General features: G+C 49.6%; 1 protein-coding gene across 11 annotated transcripts; it reads left to right on the forward strand.

The window, feature by feature from the left end:
- The first annotated feature begins 6,522 nt into the window (after positions 1–6,522).
- On the forward strand, positions 6,523–20,300 carry SLC4A9 (solute carrier family 4 member 9). Of its 11 annotated transcripts, none has more exons than XR_011257011.1 (23): positions 6,529–6,796; positions 7,147–7,307; positions 7,608–7,721; positions 8,985–9,040; positions 9,184–9,341; positions 9,590–9,677; positions 10,014–10,168; positions 10,435–10,551; positions 10,719–10,893; positions 11,034–11,167; positions 11,331–11,593; positions 12,675–12,733; positions 12,946–13,134; positions 13,263–13,376; positions 14,567–14,728; positions 14,875–15,053; positions 15,680–15,752; positions 17,163–17,231; positions 17,441–17,614; positions 18,219–18,400; positions 18,509–18,627; positions 18,729–18,821; positions 19,872–20,300. XR_011257011.1 is itself a non-coding variant. In XM_069589835.1 (22 exons), the coding sequence occupies exons 1-21, from the start codon at positions 6,579–6,581 to the stop codon at positions 18,780–18,782; spliced, it is 2,868 nt and encodes a 955-aa protein (XP_069445936.1). In that variant the 5' UTR covers positions 6,529–6,578; the 3' UTR covers positions 18,783–18,821; positions 19,872–20,300. The 11 variants fall into 11 exon arrangements, 3 of the variants coding, with proteins under 3 accessions (XP_069445936.1, XP_069445937.1, XP_069445938.1); XR_011257015.1 differs by having other exon boundaries at positions 18,219–18,374; XR_011257013.1 differs by having other exon boundaries at positions 17,441–18,374.
- The last annotated feature ends 819 nt before the right edge of the window (positions 20,301–21,119 follow it).

Raw genomic sequence — 21,119 nt, forward strand, 5'->3', positions numbered from 1 at the left:
AGGATGCTTCAGTGACATTTAAGATTCTTGATGGGTTGTTTGTAAAGGTGACTTGGCTGGACGTGTCAATAAACAATTTATGGAGGAAAAAATTGCCGCACATTCCACACTGCTGTTGAGTGTCCCACCAGACACTCATATGGGTAAAACTCTTAATTACAATTACTTGAACCTAGATCCCTAGTTCATAAACACAAAAAGAGGGACTTCCCTGGTGGTGTTGTGGCTGGAACTCTGTGCTCCCAATGCAAGAGGCTTGAGTCTGATCCCTGGTTGGAGAACTTCTGCAGCTAAGAGGTCACACACTGCAACTGAAGATCTAACTTGCTGCAGCTAGGACCTGCAGCAAGGCCAAATAAATAAGTAAATATTTTTTAAAACACAAAAGTGGTTTTTGCACTGCTTTCCAGGAATGAAATTAAGCATGAATTATTAATTTTGGTGGTATTTGAGTTACCGAACAACAAACCTATATTTATATTTCTAGTTGTCACATTCAAGACAAGTCTATGTAGGTGCAAGTAACGGCCTACTTCACTGAGATTTCTAGAGTAGTTGTGGCCAAGCATTTGATATTCAAATATCATATTTTTAATCACCACTTTTATATTAATTAGGGTATTGACTATATATATATATACACATATACACATACGCACACATAAATACTTTAATGCTTTGGAGCACACCACATGGCACACTACATGGGATCTTAGTTCCTCAACAAGGGATGGAACCCATACAACCTGTATTGAGAGTGTGGAGTTATAGCTGCTGGACCGCCAGAGATGTCCTGGGTATTGACTTTCTTTAAAGAGAAAAGTGTGCAGATAGGATATTATTGTTAACTTCATTTCAGAATATTAAAGTGTTGTTAATATATTTGTAATAAAAAAAGGAAATATTGATTCAGAAAGGGTTGAGAACCACTAACATAAGACATATTCACATGGATATGAATATCTGTATCCTTTGTAAAAGCACTGTTCTAGATATTACTACATATAAGGCCCCTGGCCAGTGCCTGAATGAAGTACAATAAATTATCTTGTAGCTCATTGTTAGGAAGTTTGGCTCATCTGGTATCTGGTAGAAGTACTTCCTTTTATGAGAGAATGCAAGTGTAGAATTCATATGTTCCTTTTTTGCATCCACCGCCAGGAAGCTCACAGTTAAGCTTTGATGCTCAATTACAGCAATTACCCCTATTCAGCATTTTGAGGACAATTCTTTCTTTCTTCTCCAATTTCATTTAATTACGGGGCTCTTTAATCATTCTTTAAATACTTGTTTCTATGTCTCTTGCTGTCTAAACTTTTTCTGGAAGTAAGGGGAGCACAAGTAATTACTCTGAAACTCAACAATCACATACCTGCAGTTACCTTTCCAACACTTCCTGAGCCTGGCAGTTTGGGTCAGAGGCACCCGGTAAAGCAATTTAGGCTCAGACAGTTTTGCTCTTTTGCCTCTGCTTCTTTCTTTCAAGTGGTTCAGAGGTAAAGAATCTGCCTGCAATGCAGGAGACCCGGGTTCAATCTCTGGGTTGGGAGGATCCCCTAGAGAAGGAAATGGCAACCCAATCCAGTATTCTTGTCTGGAAAATCCCACGGACAGAGGAGCCTGGCAGGCTATAGTCCATGGGGTTGCAAAGAATCGGACATGACTAAAGCAACTAACACGATTTCCCTTCACAGGCTCTCGCTCTTCCACTCCAGATGGAGCCTGGGTATTGTGAGAAGTGGAAGCAGGCTCCAGCTGTCAGGGTAGCTCCAAGTCTTGACTGGATGTTGGTGATCTGGGGTCAAGGTGGGGTCAGAGAAGGGCACCCCAGCTCCAGGATGAGAGAAGCCCAGAACTCCAGCTGGAGAGACCCTCCCTCCACACGCACTCTGCATCTTGTCTGAATCCCTCAGCAAGGAGGATTTGAAGCTCAAGTTGAGGCATGCAACTGACGGCTTTTTAAACCCTGAGCCAATCAGATCCTAGCTTTGATCTTGAGCAAGGTACCTCTCTGAGCCTCATCTGCTTCCTCACCAGAAATGAGAATATTAGCTATCTCAAAGGGCTACTACAAAGACTCACTGAGATAACCTGCAAGGTGTTCAGGCAGTGACTGGAACATAACAAGTGTTCAGAAACCACCAGTGGCTGTTCATTCCAGTCTGCTCTGGGTTGCTATGACTCTTAGGCCTGTCTGCTGCCCCACAGCTCCTGAAGGCAAGAGTATGCATTCAATCATGGCTCCTCATTTATAAGTTTAATGACTATGGCAAAGTGCTTTCCTTTCTGAGCCTCAGTGTCTTTACAATAAAATAAGGATAATGAAATACACCTCAAATTTGTGGTGTGAGTAAAATTAGGAGGCATGGGCATTTGAAAATTTATTTTAGTTTTAATCTTAAGAATATTTTCTGTTTTTTTCTATAATGTGACGTGAAGTCGCTCAGTTGCGTCCAACTCTTCGTGACCCCATGGACTGTAGTCCGCCAGGCTCCTCTGTCCATGCGAGTCCTCCAGGCAAGAATATTGGAGTGAGTTGCCATTTCCTTTTCCAGGGGATCTTCCTGACCCAGGGACTGAACTTGGATCTCCCACGTTTATCCTATGTGCCACCAGGGAAGATATTTTCCATAACAAATATAAGTTATTCATATATTGTAAGTAATTTTTTAAAAAAACATGCTTTTTTTCTGGAAAAAAAAAGAAAAAAAACTTAAATTTATTGAATACTTGCTACTCAATTTTAGGTGTTGTTCCAAGCACTTTACATACATTATTTCATTTCATTCTCACTCCCATTTTATAGATGAGAAAACCAAGTCTTAAGGAGCAATTTGTCCAGTTGGGTGTAAGTGAATCTATACCTATGATAAAATTGCATAAAACTATACACACGAACACACAGACACACGAGTGCCAATAAAAACAAGTGAAACCTGAATAAGGCCTGCAGTCTAGTTAACAGTGTTGTACTTATGTCATCATCCTGGTTTTGATGTTGTGCTGTTGTTATGTGAGATGTTACCACTGGGGGAAGCTGGATGATAGATACCAGCCAGAGACTTACTTTTTTTTCTTGCAACTTTTTCTTAATTAGACTCACATAAATAGTTTTTGAAAAATAAATTGAAAAGTTTATAAAAATACAGTTTTTTTAAAGCTTGTCCTAAGGATAATATGAGAAAATGTGCCACGCACAGTGGTTGGAGGCAATTGACATTTCTGCATACATTTTCTTTTCTCTCCACTCTAGAAGTGACTATATTCATAGTTTTTAATAATAACAGCCTCCCTTTATTGTGTTTACTATTTACCAGGCCTATTTTACATGCATTGTTTCTTTAAAAAAGCCTGTGAAGTGGGCACGTTTATTATTCCCCTCCTGCTGATAGGAAAACTCAGGTTCTGCAAGGATAAATCTCTTCTCCACTTGCTAGACAGTGACCAAGCTGGAATTTACACCCAGGCAGCCAGCTGGTGACATGGTTCCCCCATGTACTGCTAAAGGTCTGCTTTAAACACTGTTGCAGTTTTGGTAGAAGGAAAGGGGCTCAGAGGCCGGAAGAGCTTGGCTCAAGAACACCTGACAAGTCTGTGACTGAGCCAGGAGGAGAATCAAGTCTTTGAATCCTGGGCCAGGGCATTTTTCAGGGCTCATGCCCAGTACTGATTTCTCAGACAGCACACTTTCACTGGCCCTGTCTGGGAGACCACTGATGCCCACAGACAGATAGATCCTCACTCACTCCCTCATCAACCTGTGCAGCTCAGAGCACTTGAGACCTAAGAGGAAAAAGGGTTTGGAGAGGATGGAGGCATGGTGGGCCCTCTACTATGGGCAGCCTGGGGAACCAGAGTAGTTGGGGCCAGAGAGGGCAAGGCAGACCCTCTGAACTTCAGCTGGAGTGGGGTTGGGAAGGGAGGACATGCTTGTGAGGGGGTATTCATGCTAAATCCAGCTCCTGTCCCCCTCAGGCTCCCTTGAGTCACTGGCCCCTGGGGTTAGGACGCATTCTTGAAGTAGTGGTCACAGGGATTCCCTGAACTTTCAGTTCCTAGGCCAGTTTCTATTCATCCTGGACTGAAACCAATTTCCCCCCTCAAACTCAGCACCCATTCCCAACTGGTAATATGGTGACTCGCCCCTCTAATTCCTGCCCTGGGACCTCCGTGAACTTGGACATATTTGCCACAAGTCCAGACCTGGAGTTGGTGGGGAGGACCGACCTGAGTCCCATTTCTCAGAGAGGAAGTGGGTCCCAGGTATCTAGTGAGGGGTTTGATTGACCCACATCAGATGGGCCTGATGGGTCTCTCGCCCCAGGCCTGTTGCGCCCCGCTACACCCTAAGGCAAGGCAAAGGATTCAAAGACCTCCTTCGTGCCGCCCCTCCATCTGTGCACTCTAAGGGCCCGCGCAAGAAGCAAACTCCGCCGCTTGGCCCAGGGGAGCGGCGCTAGCGATCCAGTCCGCGGGGAGCAGCGCCCTCGTGTGGTCTCATAAGAAGCGCAGCGCTTTCCCCAGCCCCTCCCTTTCTATGAGCTCATTGAACAGGTATTTATTGAGTGCCACTAGGTGTTCTAGGGGCAGTGGTGAAGAAGATAGATAAAATACCTGCTTTGTGGACTGTACATTCCAGTGTGTGTGTGTGGAGGGGTAGGCAATAAACGATTAAAAATAAATAAATAAACAAGGCAGTTACTAGTAGTGACAATTGCCAGGGAGAAAATAAAACAGAGAAGTGATGAAGAAACTAAGAATTCCATGAGTAGGTAATGTCCGAAATGAGATTTAGGTGACAGGGATTCAGTCCTGTGACGATCTGGGGTAAAAACCCTCCTTGCAGAGAGAAGTGCTGCACAGACCCTCCCTCAGGAACAGGCTTCACATATCAGAGGGAGGCCAGTGTGGCTGGAAAGGAGTGAGCAAGGACAGAACAGTAAGAGCCCATCAGGGAGGTGGGCTGGGGCCAGACTATAGATCAGATCTTTAGGCCATGACAGAGTCTGATTATACTACTAAGAGTAATGAGAATGTATTGTGTGGATTTTCAGCAGAATAAAAGGACCATTATGTTTGAATGAAATGGAAATGTAGTTTAAAAATTAAAAATAAAAATAATAGGGCTTCCCTGGTAGCTCAGTGGTAAAGAATCTGCCTGCCAATGTAGGAGACACAGTTTCGATCCCTACTCTGGGAAGATCTCTCATGCCATGGAACAACTAAGCCCGTGCTCCCAACTATTGAGCTCAAGCTCTAGAGCCCGAGCTCTGCAACCAGAGAAACCACTGCAGTAAGAAATCCACACCTGGCAATGAAGAGCAGCCCCACTTCATGCAACTAGAAAAAAGCCCTCGAAGCAACGAAGACTCAGAACCGCCAAAAATAAGTAATAAGATTATTAAAATAATATAATAGGGCTCCTCTTGTGGCTCAGCTGGTAAAGAACCTGCCTGCAATGCAGGAGACCTGGGTTCGATCCCTGGGTTGGGGAGAAGGGAAAGGCTACCCACTCCAGTATTCTGGCCTGGAGAATTCCATGGGCTGTATAGTCCATGGGGTCGCAATGAGTTGGACACGACTGAGCGACTTTCACTTACACTTACTAATAATATAATAAGGTCCTCTTGGCTGCTTTGTGGAGAATGGAAGAGTGGAAGCAGAGAGATCTCCACAAGAAATTAGAAAGCTGCTGAAATAATTCAGGTGAGACGTGATTATAGCTTGGAACAAGGAGGCCATGTTGGAAGTGGGGAGGTGTGGTTGAATTCTGGGTCTGTTTTGAAGGTTGAGTCAACAGGACTTGCTAACAGACCATGTTCTCCCTTGCTCATCTAGCTCCAGGAACTCCTCCACACATACACCTTAGGTGGCTCCTCCATCTTCACTGGGGGGCTGAGTTAGAGAGGCCAATCCCAGGCACACAGCTAAATTAGGAAGTTTCTAGGTGTTGCTAGACAAATGAAGTCAAGACGCGGGCCTATGTTCTCCATGAACTGCCTCCACTTTCCATCGTTAGCCCGTTTAATGACAGGGCCTCTGCTTGCTGTCTTCCTTCTTTGTTAGACTGCCTAACTTCTACAGACCCAGTTATTTAGTAGGGCCTCTGTTTCTCCAAATGGGTACCCTCAGGGTGTGTTGGTGACACCCAAAACAGTCCACTGTATTTGGTGTTTGTATTTGATACAGAGTATGGGCTGGTATAATCTGGGGGTCAGTCCTCAGACCCAAGCCAGTGACATACTCCCATTAATTTACACAAAATACAGTGGGGTCAGACCTGATCCCACAGGAAACACGCATAACACTTTTGCCCCAGGTTGGGCATTTCTGGAGATCCTGGAAAAGATCAGGTTGGCCTCACACTCAGGCTAGCCTAGTGGGGAAAACAACCACAGGGGAGGTGACCAGCTGGCTCTGGAGTCAGCAGGTCTGGCTCTGTTTGTGTTGTGTGGCAGGGGTGGGGAGAGGTCGGAGTGGGGGAGGGGGTGCATTATAAATGCAGCCAGCCAGAGGGCTCCTGGCCTCAGAACCTAGGACCACACCAGTTCCTGAGAGTTTGTAGAAGCTTCACTGAGATGAAGCTGCCAGGCCAAGAGGAGTCTGACCTCTCCAGTGCTAGTGAAAATGTGCCCACAGGAGAGCTGGACAGTGGCCCTGGCTCCGGCCTCAGCCCTGATGGCCCCTTAGACATAGACAGCAGGGAACTGGAGGTACCCAAGGACCCTCCGCTCTTCATTCAGCTGAATGAGCTGCTGGGCTGGCCCCACGTGCCCGAGTGGAAAGAGACAGGCAGGTGAGTGGGATCCAGGACAGTTTTACAGGGTCCTTCCCCTTCCCCCATTGGGACCTCCTCCATGACCCCCAGCTCTTCCTGTGTGTGGGGTTGGTATTATCACCCCCAGTCACGAGTTTCTTTCTGTGTTCCCCATTTCAGACCCTCACGCTCTATGGTGCTCAGCCTTTTCTGCAGTCTGGTTTTGAGTTCCCCAAGATCCAAGACGAGGGGGTGACTTCCCCGGGGAGGGGCTCTGAACCACTGGGCCCACAACTTCACCCTTGTCTCACCTTCCCTGGCTCTCCTGCATCTTCACTCTTGGACCTGGGAGAGATGCCCCCAGTAACACTGACTGCCCCTCTCACCAGGTGGGTGCTGTTTGAGGAAAAGTTGGAAGTGGGTGCAGGCCGGTGGAGCGCCCCCCACGTGCCCACTGTGGCACTGCCCAGCCTCCAGAAGCTCCGCAGCTTGTTGGCCAAGGGCCTTGTCCTGCTGGACTGTCCAGCTCTGAGCCTCCAGGAGCTTGCAGGTGCCCTGGGACCCTTTGCTGGGAGGGCCTGGGCATCCTCATGATTTCTCTAAGATTTTCCCCATGAAGTCTTAGAATTTTCCAGAGGCTCCCCCCCCCCCCCTGCAACTCTTGAGAATTATCCACCCCTGTATCACAAGGGAGAGATGGAAATGCAGAGGGGAAGAGCAAGTCCGTTGGTTGGACTTGTTTTCCCCAAGACTCTTGGAAGGAAAAGGAGCCTGGGCAGAGGGGAAAGGGGAAGAATTCAGGGGAAGGGAGCTCTCAGGTAAGGGTGGGAGCCCCACCTCTGTTCTCCAGAGCAAGTGATCAGAGTGGAGTCGCTGAGCCCAGAGCTGAGAGGGAAGCTGAAGGCCTTGCTGTTGCAGAGACCGCAGCACCTCATCCAGACCCCATGCACCAGCCCCTGCTGGGGTAAGAGGCCCTCCCTGGGCCCAAGACCAAAATCCCTGGGGTGGGAGGACCCCAGGTCTCCCCTCACCTTCCTGGACCAGCAGTGGCCTAGCATGGCTCAGACCTCAACTCGGGACTCAAGGGTGAGAAGCAGCAGGGGCAGTGAGGGGAGAGGAATGGAAGAAGCACAAGGGCCAGAGCCCCGTGAGGAGATGTTCTTGGCGGGCATCGTGGTGAGCTTCACACACAGCAGATCATCTTGTCTTCACAACAACACTGGGAAGTAATACCATAATTATCCTCATTTTAGTGATGGGAAAACTGAGGAGTAGCGGGGGGAAGGTGTGCTCTGGTTTCCACAACAATGCAAACCTGGTCAGAGAATCCACCTGGTGGATCCACCCCCAAGGCCTGTGGATCCACCCCCAAGGCCTGTGGTTTTTTATAATATAATATATACATATTCAGTTCAGTTCAGTTGCTCAGTCGTGTCCGACTCTTTGGAACCCCATGGACTGCAGCACACCAGGCCTCCCTGTCTATCACCAACTCCCGGAGGTTACTCAAACTCATCTCCATCGAGTTGGTGATGCCATCCAACCATCTCATCCTCTGTCGCCCCCTTCTCCTCCTTCCTTCAATCTTTCCCAGCATCAGGGTCTTTTCAAATGAGTCAGCTCTTCTTATCAGGTGGCCAGAGTATTAGAGTCTCAGCTTCAACATCAGTCCTTCCAATGAACACTCAAGACTGATCTCCTTTAGGATGGACTGGTTGGATCTCCTTGCAGTCCAATGGACTCTCAAGAGTCTTTTCCAAAACCGCAGTTCAAAGCATCAACTCTTTGGTGCTCAGCTTTCTTTATAGTCCAACTCTCACATCCATACATGACTACTGGAAAAACCATAGCCTTGACGAGACCGACCTTTGTTGGCAAAGTAATATCTCTGCTTTTTAATATGCTGTCTAGGGTGGTCATAACTTTTCTTCCAAGGAGTAAGCGTCTTTTAATTTCATGGCTGCAGTCACCATCTGCAGTGATTATGATATAGGTTTTATTTATTATTATTATTTGGCTGTGCTGCGTCTTCCTTGATGAGCAAAGGCTTTAAGCAAGTAGGGGCTGCTCTCTAGTTGGGCTTAGTTGCTCTGTGGCATGTGCGGTCTTCCCAGACCAGGGACTGAACCCATATTCCCTGCACTTACAGGTGGATTCTTAACCACTGGACCACTAGGGAAGTCCCAAAAGCCTGTGCTCTTAATCACCACATAGTCCTGTTTTGTAGGATCTGCCCATTCGAGAGAGGCTTCTCAGGAGGAGGAAGCCCCCCTGAAGGAACAGGTTTGTGGCCCTTCCAAGGGCAGGGCTGGGAGAAAGGTCAGGGGAGCCACCCTCCACTGGGCTCCTCATCAGTCGAGATCCTGCCTACATCCTCTCCCCTGAATAACCTTTCATCCTCTGTGTCTCCTTGAACCCCCACCCAGCATCAGAACCCTCGAAGACAGAAGTTCCCTGCAGGGGCTGAAGCAGGAGCTGTGCTGGCAGGACAGCTGGGCTTCCTGGAACAGCCACTGGGGGTCTTTGTGCGACTGCAGGATCCAGTGGTGCTGGGGCCCCTTATTGAGGTGCCCCTCCCCAGCAGGTGAGGTGGCTGAGTTGGGGGTCAGGGATCCTGGAATCCAGAAAAGGCTTTTACCCAGGAGGGTATTAGGAGGTCTTTGGGCCCAGTTCTCTAGGGTGTGTGGGGGTTGGTGCTTAGGGAGGGGTAGGGGTTAGAGCTGCAAAGAAGGTGTGAGCATGTATATGGAGAGTAGTAATGAGGTCAGAGGCTAGGGCTGCCCTGTGAGATAGCAGCCTCTGATTCTCTCCAGGACCTGGTTCTTTCCTCAGGTTTTTCTGCCTCCTCCTCGGTCCCCCTACACTGGGCAGGGGCTACCATGAGATGGGCCGAGCAATGGCCATCCTCCTCAGTGACCTGGTGAGCTGGACAGGCATGTGTGTCTGTGTGCATGCACATAGGCTTGTGTCAAGTGAGTGTGTGTGTGTACTCTCTAGGTGTACGACAGTGAAGCAGTGTGGCTTCCTGACTGTGAGCAGGAGGATTGACGTTGCCTTGGCTACCACCACAGCCCCCCTTACTTAGCACAGAGCTGGCACACAGTAGGCACCCACAGATACTCCCTGAATGCATGCATGCCTGAATGAATGCTTGAATGACTCATCTGCCTATGTGACCTGTGTCTAGTTTTGAAACTGTGAAAATGCATGTGAGAACAGATCTGTATTTAGTGCCTCTCTGTGCCCCTATCCCCAGCAATTTCAGTGGAGAGTTCGGCGGGCCAGCAGCCTTCATGACCTTCTGGCAGCCCTGGATGCTTTCCTAGAGGAAGTGACAGTGCTCCCTCCAGGTCGATGGGACCCGACAGCTCGGATTCCCCCACCTAAACGCCTGCCCTCTGAGCACAAAAGGTATCTGAGGGGTCATCATGCCATAGAGATCCTTCCAGTGTTGAGGAAGGGCAGTGGGGGTGGGGGGCGAGAGGAAAGGGGCAGACCTGCGTTCTGCTGGACCCTGTCTTTCACTATTAGAAGGCGACCTGGCCCTTGCGGAGTTGCCGCACCCCCAGCCCGCAGACACACAACCCGCCGCCAGGGGGCGGCCCGCCGAGAACTCCGGCGCCGAGTCGCGGTCTGGTCGCAGAGCCTTAGCCAACTCGGGTTCCCCTGGTCCTCAGGCTCCCCTCGCAACTGCGGGTGGCCAAGGGGCCCTCTCTCCGGAGAAGGACCCCAGCTGAGGACAGGCACGGCCGCAGGCAGCGCGCGGCCAACCCGGAGTTGCGGCGGACAGGCAGGTGAGGCGTGCTGAGGTGGGAGCCAGGGTACCTTGGGTTGGGGGGGCAGTGGGGTATCATGGGCCCGAGGTGTGCACTCACTGTGGGGGGCGGGAGGGGGGAGGCTCACCTGGCCCCAGGGACTTGGGATGCTGAAGCCTGGATCACTGACAACCCACGGGCGGGAGGCTGTTCGGGGGCCTAGTCCAGGACGTGCGGCGGAAGGCCTCGTGGTACCCCAGCGACTTCTTGGACGCCCTGCACCCCCAGTGCTTCTCGGCCGTGCTCTACATTTACCTGGCCACCATCACTAACGCCATCACTTTTGGGGGTCTGCTGGGAGAAGCCACCGACGGTGCGCAGGTGGGTGGGTGGGAAGCAGGCCTATCTTCTGTGTTCCACCAGCCATGTCCTATGCCCTCCTCTAGTGTCTGTGGGTGGGCTGAGGAGGCTCCCAGGGAACTTGGGTACCTGTGCTGACAGGGGCCATTGTTGGCTTCTAGGGGGTGCTGGAAAGCTTCCTGGGCACGGCAGTGACTGGAGCTGCCTTCTGCCTGACGGCTGGCCAGCCCCTCACCATTCTTAGCAGCACTGGGCCAGTGCTGGTCTTTGAACGTCTGCTCTTCTCCTTCAGCAGGTAGAACTCCCCACCTTCCCTGACCTCACTTAGCACACCCTCAGCCTGGTCTCAGCTGGGTCAGTAGGGCAGGGTAGAAACTGGCTCCAGAGGGACCTGACCTGGGTGAGGCTGGGAGTAAGAGTGGGCCCAGGCAAACCCTGCTGTCTCTCACCGCCCCCAGAGATCACAGCCTGGATTACCTGCCCTTCCGCCTGTGGGTTGGCATCTGGGTGGCCATCTTTTGCCTGGTGCTGGTGGCCACTGAGGCCAGCGTGTTGGTGCGCTACTTTACCCGCTTCACCGAGGAAGGCTTCTGTGCTCTCATCAGTCTCATCTTCATCTATGATGCTGTTGGAAAAATGCTGACCTTGACCCGTGCCTATCCCATCCAGAGACCTGGCTCTCCCACCTATGGCTGTCTCTGCCAGTACCCAGATCCAGGAGGTGGGTGAGGGGAATTGTTGTTTGGTCACTAAATTATGTTCAACTCTTTTTGCAACCCCATGGACTATAGCCTGCCAGGCTCCTCTGTCCATGGGATTTCCCAGGAAAGAATATTGGAGCGGTTGTCATTCCCTTCACCAGGGTATCTTCCCCACCCAGGGATCAAACTCACATCTCCTGCATTGGCAGACAGATTCTTTACCACTGAGCCACCTGGGAAGCCTGAGGGAAATAGGGAGCTTGGCAAAATAAGGGAGGATGCAGGAAGGGTTGTCCCCTTAGTTAAGTTCAGCAAAATGCTGAGGACCTACCCAGTAGCCAGCAGCAAACTTCCTTTCTCTGGTTCTGAGTCAGATGAAAAATAAGTCAACAGAGCAGGCCCAATTTCATCTTTTACTTCTGCCAGTGCTAAGAGGAGACCATGGTTATATCTATGAGTATATGGGCTTCCTAATGATGAAACCAAAATTGGATCGACTTACCCACCCAGTCACGGCCATCCTGGACAGGGACTGTCTCGCCCTAGAGGAGCAGAGCTCAATGCATGCAGGGTGCTTACTCCCTAGAGAGGGAGAGGAAGGGGCAGGACCAGGCATGCCCAGCTTCCTCTCCCAAAGTCACCAACCAAATAAATCACCGCTCTTCCCCTGGACCATATGAGTGACTGGGTGGAGAGGAGCTCGGACTATTGCACCAGCACATTTCCCTCCACATGGCCAGGAACACCAGGATGGGGAATAGGTATCCTCTCAAGAGTGCCAGACTCTGTACCAGCCATGAACAAAAATAATTCTGACGCTGGTGGAAACACACAGATGTGTGTGCTCAGTCATTTACTGGGCACTTGCTTTTTGGCCGGTCCTGTGCCAGCCACCAGGGATACAGATAGGGAGGGAATTTGAAGGGATAAGGGCAAGAGGCAGTGTCCTGAGAACAGACTGGGTAGTGATTGGAGTCAGCAGACAGATGAGTCAGAACAAAGAACTCTCTGGTTCAGCTGGACCTGTGAAATTAGGCTTCTGATTAGGGCTGGAGAAGGTTCCCGAGGGAAGAAAACTCACTTGAATTCTCTGCTTCCCAGGAAATGAGTCTCAGTGGACAAGCACAAACCCTAAAGACAGAGATGACATCTTGAGCATGGTGAGGGCCTGTTCCTGGGACGGCCTGAGAAAGAGAGGGTGGAGGTCAAAGAAGTCAGTGGTTCCAGGCTCTTCTGACCCTTCATAGGTCACTGAGGCCCGACCATTTGCTGTGGCTGGAGGTCTCTTATCTGGTGTCCTCAGTCTCAGCGGGCATCAGTGGACCTTTATCCCACTGCCCATAATCCCATCCTGGATGACCTCTCCACACAGGACCTAGGCCTGGTCAATGCATCCTTGCTGCCCCCACCTGAGTGTGCTCAGCGGGGAGGCCATCCTCGTGGGCCCAGCTGTCATACAGTCCCAGATGTTGCCTTCTTCTCCATCCTCCTCTTCCTTACTTCCTTCCTCTTTGCCATGGCCCTCAAGCACATAAAGACCAGTCGCTTCTTCCCCTCCGTGGTGAGTGTCACCTGTACTTCTGTGGGAGAGAACTGGCCCTTGGCCTTGGGCCCTGTCTGTAAATGGGAAAGGGGGCAGAAGGAGGGGGTGGTGGCCTGAACCTCACTGAGTGTCTGCTGGGTGGCCAGGTACGCAAGATGCTGGGTGACTTCTCCTCGGTCCTGGCCATCCTGCTAGGCTGTGGCCTCGATGCCTTCCTTGGCTTAGCCACACCGAAGCTCATGGTGCCCAGAGAGTTCAAGGTGAGAGCTGGACGTGGAGGGGAGAGGGCAAAGCAGGGTCAGCAGACAGGACCCTAGAGGAGGAAGATGAGTAGATACCACACTTCTCTAGCCTTCCGTTTCCTCATTCATAAGATAGAAATAGTACAATAATGGTCTTACAGAATTGTTGTGAGGGCACACTGTGTGCCAGACACATAGTAAGCCTAGGATAGGTAGCTACTGTTGCAGGTAAGAGGTTAAAAGAGTGGGTTCTGGTCAGCCAGCCCTGGGTCTGAGTCCCATTTCTGTCACTTCCTAGCTGTGTGTCTTAGGGAAGTTAACCCACATTCTGAGCCTCAATTTCTTCATCTATAAAATGGAAATAATAAATAACAATAGTTTCTGCCTCATAGGTTGTTTTGAGGTTCACAGAAGATCATAGTCCAAAGCACTGTCACATTACTGGGACTGGTTCATACCAACACCTCAATTAATGCTGGTTATTGTTGTTCTCTGTTCTCCCTACCCTTGGCATGGCCCTACTCACTACTCCCCACTCTCTACTTTGCACCAATTGCCTGCTCTGATGAGGTCAAGCTAGAGCTCCCTGCCCAGGGCATGACAGTGCACAGAACAAGGCTCAGTGCTCACTTAGTACCTAAACTTTGTGCATTTGGAGACCTCCCTTCCAGCTTCCCTCAGGACAAGAAAGCAGGGTGGCTCCAAGGCTCCAAGGCAGCCTTAGGGGCTCAGAACCCAAGATAGCAACTGAGGCCCCTCCCACAGACACAGACACAGACGCCTTGTAATCAGAGCAGACGCAGACACACCCAGCCCTACCCCTGCCCCAGCCCCAGATCGAGGCAGGTCTGAACCTGAGTTGCCCAGCCCTTGGTTGGGGAGGAGGGTGGTTGCTTAGGGAGAAGTACTCTGTACATCAAGAAATGTGGGTGGGCTTCATCCACTACCTCCTCCAGGACCCTAAGAGTCAAAGTCCAGAGCCCCTGGTTCCAGCCCAACCCCCAGGCTGGTCCCCGTCCTGCCGTTTGCCATCCTAGTCCTGGGATGCACTGAACCATCTGTACACACACAGAGTGCTCCCACCTAGTATCCAGTGTCTTAGAGCCGGTGGGGAGGGGGCACTGTGGAAGAATGCCATGGCTGGAGTGTGTAGATGAGGTATTCTTAAGATAGCCTCTCCAACTTCTCCATGGACTCCTCTTCCCCAGCCCACACTCCCTGGACGTGGCTGGCTGGTGTCACCTTTTGGAGCCAACCCCTGGTGGCTGAGTGTGGCAGCTGCCCTGCCTGCTCTGCTATTGTCTATCCTCATTTTCATGGACCAGCAGATCACAGGGGTCATCCTCAACCGTGCTGAATACAGACTGAGGGTAAGACCTGCAGGGTCAGACCCCAGGTACCTAGCCCAACTGACAGGAGCTCCAGGGTGGGGTCTGGGTTCCCCCTTTCCCACCCCAGAGGACAGAGGGCCCAGATCTGGGCTAGCTTCATCCTTACTGCTCCACACTACCTGCAGAAGGGAGCTGGCTTCCACCTGGACCTCTTCTGTGTGGCTGTGCTCATGCCCCTCACATCAGCGCTCGGGCTGCCCTGGTATGTCTCAGCCACTGTCATCTCCCTGGCCCACATGGACAGTCTTCGGAGAGAGAGCAGAGCCTGTGCCCCAGGGGAGGCTCCCAGCTTCCTGGGCATCAGGTAAGGCCAGTATTCAGGAGACTGGAATGAGACGTGGGCAGCAAGGTCGGGTACTGGGTACAGGGCAGAGTTATTTGGGCAACTTAAATTCTAAGCTGGTGACTCCAGAGGGCTCTCTCACTGCCCCATGAGCATGCAGTGGGGTGAACGGGTGGGTGCTGGACTCCTTCAGCCGTGGGACTGGGAGGGGCCTCCAGGGGAGCATCATGGAGGTGAGTGTGAAGGCTGAGCAAGGATGAAGTGCCACCTAAAAATCCCACTCAGTGTAGAAGCACCTCGTTGATCTTATAGAGTAACATCACAAAAACAATTTAATTGGAAATGCAATCTAATTGTTGAAAGTATGGGAAATCAACTTTGTACATTATGAAGTAAACGTTTTTATGGTGGTATAAGATTGCTTAATTTTCCATCAAAATAAAAACAAAGAGCAACTTTGAACTTGAGCTGCTGGGACCCTCGTATGGAGGTAACCTGTCCTTTCTTCTCCACCAATTTTTCACACCAAGCTCAGGTCCCCTCCCTTCCAGGGAACTATCAGGGGATCCCTCTACTTCCCTCCTGCCAGGGCCCCCAACCTGGCACCCCAGGGGCTCCCCCAGAGCTAACTCCTCCTTTCCCCACAGAGAGCAGAGGCTGACAGGCCTGGCAGTATTCATCCTCACAGGAATCTCCATCTTCCTGGCACCTATACTCAAGGTACCTTAGACAAACCAGCATCAGGGGCAGGGCAGTAAAAATAATAAATATAGCAAGAACTGACATTGACCGAACATTACTACGTACTGGGCACTGTGTTAAGTTTTCTTCACCCATAGTCTCATTTAATCCTGACATTACCCATGAGAAGCATATGCACTTTTAAAGTGAGGAAACTGAAAGTTAAAGAGGTTAAGGCACTTACAAGAGACCGCCAAGAGAGCTGGTTTCTCAGATCTATCTGAGAACCTGAACTCTGACCCAATTGGCTTTCTACCCAGTGGAGCCGAGTAGAGACATGCCATCATCCCCGGGGGCCAAGCACTAGCTACTCTTACTCCACATTCAATGAGGTTTGAACTAAGAACATGATCATCACAATCCAGGAAAACTTTTGAGGCAAAAATCCTTCACATCTCCCTCACCAGATGTTTACAGAATACCTGCTGAGTGCAAGGCTCTGAGAGGCACCTGGGAGAAGGAGATGGGAAGGGGAAGGATACTGAAAAAGAATATGGAACCAAGCCCCTGTCAGCAACTCATACACATGAATAAAAATTATGTAACAAGTAACAGCAGAAAGGTTCAGCAAGCCAGTACAGCAGAGCAGTCAAGGAGGGTGTGGAGAACTGCACACAAGAGTCACTGGCAGGACGACAGGAGGTTAGGGGAGGGAAAGGTCATGGAAGCTGGGTGAGAGGAGAGTAGTTCAAAGAGCCAGATGGACTGGATCGGCCGCTGACTAAACTAGGTGACTCCTGTTCAGCAGCTATTTACCGAGCATAAGCCATATGCCAAGCACTGTTCCAGGGACTGGGGATATAGTGGTGATCAAAAGAGGTCATCCACATCTTGCATTCTGGTGAGAGGAGACAGATAAAAACAATTAAAACAATAAAATAGGATAATTTCAGATAGTGATAACTTCTGTGAAAATAAAAGAGGGTGGGGTGATCAGGAGCACCTTAATGGTGCTGGGCAGGCAAGGCCTTTCTGGGGTGTCACAACAGGAGTAATGAGAGGGAGGTCAGGGAAGAGCATTTAGGTGGAGGGACTAGCAAAGCAAAAGGCCTTGCAAAGGGGTAGAAGTAAACTTGGGCATATTGAGGAAAGGAAAGGGGGCCAGTACAACAGGAACAGAGAGAACAGAGAGGAATGTGAGAGAGAAGAGTGGAGAGGTAATGGGCAAGTTACTTAGCCTCTCTGAAATACATCTTCTCCATCTGTAAAATGGAGACAATTATAGAATTTACCTCATCTGACTGATGTGACGATTCAATGAAATCAGGCATGCAAAGTGGGTATGTTTAGATCTTGGAGGCTGGAGGCTGGGCTTGGGGCCTAAATGGGGTTATCTGGGCAGCTAGCAGAGGTGAACTGCTTCGCCAGCTCTCCAATTCTCTCTACCAGTTCATCCCAATGCCTCTCCTCTATGGCATCTTCCTGTACATGGGGGTGACAGCGATTAGCAGCATCCAGGTGAGCCCATTACTTCCTGCCTCCATTTGCTAGTTCTCCTCCTCTCCTCTTTTCCTGCCTCTCCTGGGCACAGAGCCTCTGCTGCCACACTCTGGATGGAGAGGGGACCAAGGGAGCCTTGTGACCTCCAAGCTAGGCTTGGATAGCTAACAGTGACACCTTCCAGACTACCTGAGTACCCTGTTTTCTTCCTCTCCTTGTCCCCCCAGTTCACGAAGAGGGTGCAGCTATTATTGATACCAGCGAAGCACCAGCCAGACCTTCTGTTCTTGCGGCATGTGCCCCTGAGCAGGGTCCACCTGTTCACAGCCATCCAGCTTGCCTGCCTGGGTCTGCTTTGGATAATCAAGTCTACCCCTGCAGCTATCATCTTCCCCATCATGGTGACCTGTGGCAGGGTTGGGTGGTGTCCTGGTGGCTCTCTGAGCCTGGGGGTTGGTCACGGCCTCACAAGAGGAAGAATCTCTCCTCTGTCACTTGTCCTGGCTCTGCCTGGTTGGGAATCTCAGGACAAGGAAAGATGGCCAAGGGATGACTGTGAGGCTCTAGACCTGAGATATCTGGTTTAATTCTTTTCCCAACCTCTTTGGGCTCATCAACCTCAGGTAGGGATAGAAGGCCCAGAAGGAGACTGAGGACCTGGGAGAGGCAAGGCTGGCACTCTTTTACCCAGTTAGGTGATACTGTAAGCTTCTGGCTTTGTTCTTATCCACTGAGGAAGTTAAGAGTCATGGGCTTTGCTTTGGAACCAGTCTGGTTACTGCATCTCAGTTCTGTGACTTCTGAGAAGTTAGTAAGCTCCCAGGGTCTCAGTTTCCTCCTCTGTACAATGGAAATAATTATCATGTCCACCTCATATGAATGTATTAGCATTTACTGAAACTATACACAATGCTTTGCACATGGAAAGTGCTCGATAAATGTGGCTGTTGTTAACGTTCCTGCCGCTATTGCTGACAGCCCGTGGCTTTGTTTCTATCCCTGCAGTTGCTGGGCCTGGTGGGGGTCCGAAAGGCACTGGAGTGGGTCTTCTCACCACAGGAACTCCTCTGGCTGGATGAGCTGATGCCGGAGAAGGAGAGAAGCATCCCTGAAAGCGGCGTGGAGCCAGAGTGCTCGTTCAGTGGAAGTGACAGTGAAGATGTGCGCTCCTGGAGAACAGGGGAGGGGTAGGGGAGAGAAGTCATCTCCAGGAGTTGTAACTGAAGTATAATATCTCTATTAATTCTGAAGATTTGATCAACACAGTGACTCCTCCTAGTTCTGTATTAACATAGGCACACTGAAGGAGCGAGGGAAATTTTTCTTCATAAGAGTCCAGGGCTGTATGAGGGTTGGAAATGGTCAGGGACAACACCCTTAAGTGGACTGTCTTACCCAGGATCTTTGTCTTAAGGTGGGTTTATATCCTTTCCCTGTCTGGGTCCTTTTCTGTCTGCTCTCTCTCTGTCTTTTGTCTTTTTATTCCCAACTCATCTTGAGATCTCTGTTCCACAGTCAGAGCTGATGTATCAGCCAAAGGCTCCGGAAATCAACATCTCTGTGAATTAGCTGGAGTAGGAGTATGGAGTTGAGACCCAGGAAACTGAGGTAAGGGTGTGAGGGAAATGCCCTCAGTGTCGAGGGTGGGGCGGTGGGGGCTCCGGTGGTGGAAAGCTCGACTGTGTGCTGAATGGCAGTTTCCTCTACATGCTCCAGTCCTTCATGAACCCCAGAGTCGGGGAGTGGGTAGAAGAATCTCTCCAGAGGAAAGTTGGAAACAAGAGAGGGTACCCGGGCATGGCTCCCTGTGGCACTGAAGTCTAGCCAGTAGAGGGAGCTCAAGCTCACACCAACCTGGCAGGGATGGGAACTGGAGGAGGGAAGGGTTCGAAGATAAAAGAATGGAAAGGAATAGGAGGAGAGAAAGAGGATAAAGCTCCCAGCAGCTTGCTTGCTTGCTGAGCCTTGGAGGCTCCTTCCAGAGGCTGCCAAGAACCACACTACAAACAAGTGGTGGCGGGGGAGGGGGGTTCTTTGTCACTTGCCCTTTGTGCCATTCTTTTATTTTATTCATCTATTTCTCAAAATATTTTCTTAGCACTTCTGGAGTGTCCAGGTCCTAGTGGTATAATAGTCACAGTTCCTGACCTCAGAAAGTTAAAATTCCTGTGGGAAAGACACACTGGCAACTGCTAGAGTGGGCTAGTGCTGGCTCAGGGAAGGAGAGGCTGTGGCAGCAGAGAGGCCTCCAAGGAGGGTGGTGAAGTGGTGAGAGTTGGGTAGGGCTTCCAAGAGGAAGTGGTCCATAATTTGAAATCTGAAGAACAAACAGAAGCTAGTCAGGATAAGATGGAGGGAAAACGTTCTAGGCAAAGGGTGCAGCATGTGCAAAAGCCTGGAATTTTTCCCCTTTGATAAAATGAACTCTTTGGGGTTTGTCCTCTCCATGGTTTCCCAAGTCCAAGAGCCTGAGTCCCCACCAGCTGCAGTGGAAAATTCTGGGGGCTAGAGGGAGACAGAGCAAATCATGGGCTAGCCCAGAAGAAGATCTCCTGAGCTCCCCTTACTCCCTGTCACTACTGCGTGGCTCCATTCGTTGTCTTACTTGTGTCCCTGAGCACTTGCTCTGACCCCACTATGCCTTCTCTCTGTTCACAGGTATTTACTCAGGAAGTCAGGAAATTACTGGCCTTTGGCTTAACTGCCAGATGCTCAGTCAGCTGGGAACCTGGAACGCTGGGGCAGGACTGGAAGGCAGCTGGCCAAGACCTCAGTCACCCTCCTGAGCTGGGGGTGGAGAGTGGCAGGGAACAAGCAGGCTTGCTTTGTGGTTAGGAAAGTCTGGTAACTCAGAGGGACTGACCAGGCCCCATTCACTCTTTACTCCAGTAAAGGAACCTAAGTCTAGGAGCCCTTCTCATTTTGAAACTTCTATCCTCACAGATTCTCTTTTATACAATCAGGGGGTTGTCAGGGAACTCTTCTCAGTTTGCAAAAGGGAAAAATGTCCCTCTTTTCAGAATAAGTATTCCTCTATTCTAAAGTGTTTTTACATGTATAAAAATAAACTTAATTTTTTAAACCACAGAAGTGAATGAGATTACTGCAGAAATATTGGAACACTCTAGAAATGTATAATTTTGAAATGGAAACCATTCCAGAGATAACTAGGGCTCACATTTTAGTATATATTGTTCAGATTTATTGAGTTTTATAACATGCTTGATACTTAGGATGCATTGGATGTTTTCCCCATGTCAGTACTGCATACATATCCAACTTATTTTTTTTTGCATAGAATAAATAACTTTATAATCTGGGAAAGATATCATATATATAAAAGAGTATATAAAATGTCTTCTGCAAGGGCAAGAATTTCTCCAGAGTATATACCTAGGAGTGAAATTAAGGAGTAACAATAAAAAGAACACCTGCCAAAGGAGATATAGAGAAGGCCAACAAACACACAAAAAGAGTATCAACACTGTTCATTATTAGAGAATAGAAATCAAAACTACAATGAGACACCGCCTCAAACCAGTCAGAATGGCCATCAGAAAAATATCTGCAAACAATAAATGCTGGAGAGGGTGTGGAGAAAAGGGAACCCTCTTGCACTGTTGGTGGGAATGTAAATTGAGAAAACCACTGTGGAGAAGAGTAAAGAGGTTCCTTTAAAAATGAAACTACCATATGATGCAGCAATCCCACTACTGGGCATATACCTTCAGGAAACTATAACTCAAAAAAACACATGTAAAAAATAATAATAAAAAACAAAAAGCAAGCAAACAAACAAAAGGACATATATACCCCAGTATTCATTGCAGCACTATTTACAACAGCCAAGACATGAAAGCAACCTAAATGTGCATCAACAGATGAATAGATAAAGAAGATGCGGTA

The sequence above is a fragment of the Ovis canadensis genome, chromosome 5 (assembly GCF_042477335.2).
Source record: "Ovis canadensis isolate MfBH-ARS-UI-01 breed Bighorn chromosome 5, ARS-UI_OviCan_v2, whole genome shotgun sequence".
Taxonomy (NCBI): domain Eukaryota; kingdom Metazoa; phylum Chordata; class Mammalia; order Artiodactyla; family Bovidae; genus Ovis; species Ovis canadensis.

What these genes read in the sequence shown, in the direction of transcription:
- SLC4A9 (XM_069589835.1), top strand. Translation starts at nt 6,579, where the DNA reads ATGAAGCTGCCAGGCCAAGAGGAGTCTGACCTCTCCAGTGCTAGTGAA. An exon ending in GAGCCTCCAGGAGCTTGCAG is followed by an intron (nt 7,308 to 7,607) that starts GTGCCCTGGGAC and finishes TCTGTTCTCCAG; the next exon opens with AGCAAGTGATCAGAGTGGAG. An exon ending in TCCTGGCACCTATACTCAAG is followed by an intron (nt 15,753 to 17,162) that starts GTACCTTAGACA and finishes TCTCTCTACCAG; the next exon opens with TTCATCCCAATGCCTCTCCT.